Source organism: Austrofundulus limnaeus, unplaced genomic scaffold (genome assembly GCF_001266775.1).
Source record: "Austrofundulus limnaeus strain Quisiro unplaced genomic scaffold, Austrofundulus_limnaeus-1.0 Scaffold129, whole genome shotgun sequence".
Lineage (NCBI taxonomy): Eukaryota > Metazoa > Chordata > Actinopteri > Cyprinodontiformes > Rivulidae > Austrofundulus > Austrofundulus limnaeus.
The window spans coordinates 1,077,695-1,081,374 of NW_013952531.1; the positions used below are offsets into that span (position 1 = coordinate 1,077,695).

The 3,680-nt window shown below is 42.1% G+C and overlaps 1 protein-coding gene across 2 annotated transcripts in view; it reads left to right on the forward strand.

The window, feature by feature from the left end:
* mia3 (MIA SH3 domain ER export factor 3) overlaps positions 1 to 3,680 on the forward strand; it is a 23,591-nt gene that overhangs the window by 2,364 nt on the left and 17,547 nt on the right. For both annotated transcript variants that reach the window (XM_014015458.1, XM_014015459.1), the window contains exons 2-5: positions 440 to 573; positions 666 to 752; positions 878 to 2,996; positions 3,178 to 3,501. In XM_014015458.1, coding sequence (XP_013870912.1) covers positions 440 to 573; positions 666 to 752; positions 878 to 2,996; positions 3,178 to 3,501 — 2,664 coding nt within the window. The remainder of the gene's footprint in view (positions 1 to 439; positions 574 to 665; positions 753 to 877; positions 2,997 to 3,177; positions 3,502 to 3,680) is intronic.

Genomic DNA, 3,680 nt, shown 5'->3' on the forward strand with positions numbered 1-3,680 from the left:
CTTGAGATTATAAAAACTTTCTCTTTTAATAAAAATGTAATTGGATGTTTGAAGGTAAGGTGTTTTTATGAGCCCGATACATAAGTAACAAAATATTATAATCAACCAAATCATAGAACTTCACTAACTTCAACTGATGGAATAATGAATTTGTTTAATGTCTGTAATTCTTTCTGGTAATAATCCTTACTGCTCTTTTCTGTAAAACAAAAATGGGAATTGTAATTGTTTTGCATGCTTTCCTCCAAACATTAATACAGTAGGTTAAGTGTGGGACTATTGTCACATTATACAACAAAAAAAGTGCTTTATCATTAAATACGTCCTTTACTTTGTATAATACAGCAATGGATTTAGCTATTTTTGTTTTTAAATGATTTATATGAGGTTATTTTACATGGAATAACCAGCAATAATGAGAATCATTTTGTTTTTCCAGTGCTCCTATGTCGGGGAAAAGCTGTGAACGATTTCTCAGGACCTGATTGTAGGTTCCTTTCATTCAAGAAATCTGAAACAGTATATGTTTACTACAAACTGTCTGGAAGAAGGGCGGACTTATGGGCAGGAAGTGTAAGTATACTTAAGTGTAAACATGTTTGCTATATTTTTCATCTGGATTGTCTTGTGTTCTTTGACTAATCGACACGATCTCTTGTTGAAAGGTCGGGAGCAGTTTTGGCTATTTCCCAAAGGAGCTTCTCACAGTAAACCACAATTATACCAACAGAGAACTTGAAGTTCCTGCAGAGGTATGAGAAACTGATACTCTATTCAGCCCTGCTGTGAAGCTTTTCACATATGACAATAATACAGCTTGTAAATGTAACAGCCATGAATATGATGGTAATTTCCACTATTTTTGTCTCATTCTTAGGAAACAGATTTTGTCTGTTTCGAAACTGGATTTGACAAGTTCAACACTTACGATGTAGATCTGCTTTTAGGCTCATTGGTGGAGGAGAAGAATGATAGTAATACCCAACAAACCAATAATACCCAACAAGCAAATGTCCAAATCCAGGAAGCAGAGACAAAAACACAGCCATCAGGAGAGAAAATGACTGAGAGTGAAAAGCACACCGAGCATCCTGAAAATGCAAGGGATCTTGATAAAGTTCCTGTAGATCCAAGTGCCTCTTTACTTAAACTTGATTTAAACACTTCCATTGACCCACCTTCAGTAAAAGATTTAGAGTCTGATTCAGACGTTGTGCCTGACTTTACAGAAGGAGGAAAAGTTGAGTCTGCTTTGGAAAACGTGTCTGAAAAAAGCGAAACCAAAGACGACGGGCCTGCCTCATCTGAAGAGGAACCTTTGCCCGAAGGGGATGTTTTTAATGAACGGGCGTCCGTTTCGATGGTAGAGCAGATCCCAGATGTAAAAACGTCACTTGGAGCAACCTTCGATGCCGTTGTCACCGATGAAGAGACCACCACAAAAGTCACTCCGCACGTAGAGGACGTGGAAGAGGAGGCGGAGCTTAAAGATGTCGTCACAGAAAGAAAAGAAGGAATTCCGCTGCTGCCGTTTTCCGAAGAAACCCCGGATGCTCCAGCGATGGATGGTGTCGTAAAGCAGGAAGGCCCTCCAACAGCTCAGGATGATAAACAGAATGCAATGGAGGATAGAAACTTGTGGACAAAGGTGTTTTCGGTCGTAACAGGAAGCGAGGCCACAACGGAAGACGTGAGTTCAGACGAAGAAGACGACGACGATAAGATYGAAGACGCCGAAGCAGAAGCCCAACCAAGTGTAGGGAAAATGGAGAAAGAACYGCTTTTCTCAGATTCTCAGAATGCCACAGAGGACATAAATGTTCCCGAAGGTGCCTCTCATTCCATCACTGTGGAGGAATATATTAAAGAAACCAACAGCGACGATGAAAAACCCCTGCTTGATGGTGAACATGAGCATGTTGAAGACGTAATCAGACAAAAGGAAGCTTTGCACGAGACATTAAAACCAACGGATGAACAGATGCACCATGAAATAGACAGGAGTGTTAAATCTGTACCAGATGATGATGTAAACCTACCTCAAGATGATATTGAAACACATGAAACATTTGAGGACATAGAAGAAGAGTCCAAAGATTCAGAGATCACCAGGGATCGTGGTGATCTAGAGGACAGTCTTGTTGTAACAGAGCAGGTTTTTGACATGACGTTTGATGAAAACAAACATCTGATTGATCAAGAAGTGGCAAACGCTACGACCGAAAAAGCCCAAACCCTGTCCACTGAGCAAAAGCAGTCTAATGATTCAGATGTACAAGTTGTTGAGGATGTAGACGATGACAGGTTACCTGATCAGATTCCGGAAAACGTAGCGGTTGAAGCAGAAAGTAATAGYAGCCAGACAGGATCACCTGTAGAGGAAGCTGAGATTCAGCCCCAAACAGCAGAGGAAGAGGACACAACAGATGCAGAAACCGAAGATCAAAACGAACCTAAAGAAGAAGAGTTACTTGAAGATGAGAATGCGCTTTTTATTTCACAGCCGGACGACCTACGCTCTGAGGAACCCTCGCCCGACGCTACCCAGCCCACCGAGTCGGATCCAGAGCCAGAATACGGTGACGACATAATGAGACTGACTGTGTTAAGAGAACACTTCACAGAAGAGAACATGGATCGAGTTCAGAGGCTTCTGGGTCTGAAGAACCTGTACAAAATCGAAGCCATGTTTTCTGACCTGGACACGGAGCTGCAGGCCACCCGTGCGTCGCACACAGGGTCCACGCAGGACATCGAAAATGCACTCGAGAGCATCCTGGAGACATCAGAAAACTCCATCCTGGACAAGATTGAGCAAATGCTTGAGGGACAGGAAGCAAAACGGGAAGACGTTTTTCACRCAGACRCAAGCAGTTTGGATGAGGAAACTGAAGTACTTGATGACTTTCAGGAGCTTGCTTTCAGCCTGAGACAAAAGTACTCGACGGTCAGCGACAGCACACCTCTAGCAGAAACGTCTTTGGATAGTATGGACGGTTGGTTTCATTTTCCTTTTTTGAATTTGGTTATCTATATCAGAAATTAGTGCTGTTGCAAAATTGGTCTTTCTGTGATTTGCAGAGTTTTATAGAAATGCGTTTGACTGGTGATACACGCTGCTGCATTGTTGTCTGAATTAAATGTGTGTTTTTATTTCCCCACGTTTGTGCGCTGCAGTTGACCTATCAAATGTCCAAATAAACATCGGCCACGTTGTTGAAGAAAAGGTGGGCGACGCACCCAGAACTGGACACGACGACAGCCTGGCTGTGAGAGATCAGACAGAAGAACCAGCARAGACTGAGGAGGAACAGATGGTTCAGGAGGAGGTTGATGCTGAACCTGATGTTGGTGTGGAGGTGAATGTCAGACAGTTCGATGTAAACAAAGACGATGAGCCAAGCCTCACTGAATCAGAAGAGGAGCAAACGCCTCCTGAAGCCACCCTGAGAACTCCCTCAGACACAAGCCTCGGTGCTGAGACTGACCACTCTGTCTCAGGTTGGTTATATATATATATTTATTTATATTAGGGCTGCAACGATACAGAAAATAAACGATTTGGTTCGGTTCGACACTTTAGTCTCACGGTTCGATATTTTTTTCGATACAAAAAAGAGAAATGTCCATGCCCCTTTTAACTTGTAATTTATTTAAATTAATTATGAACATTTGTTTAA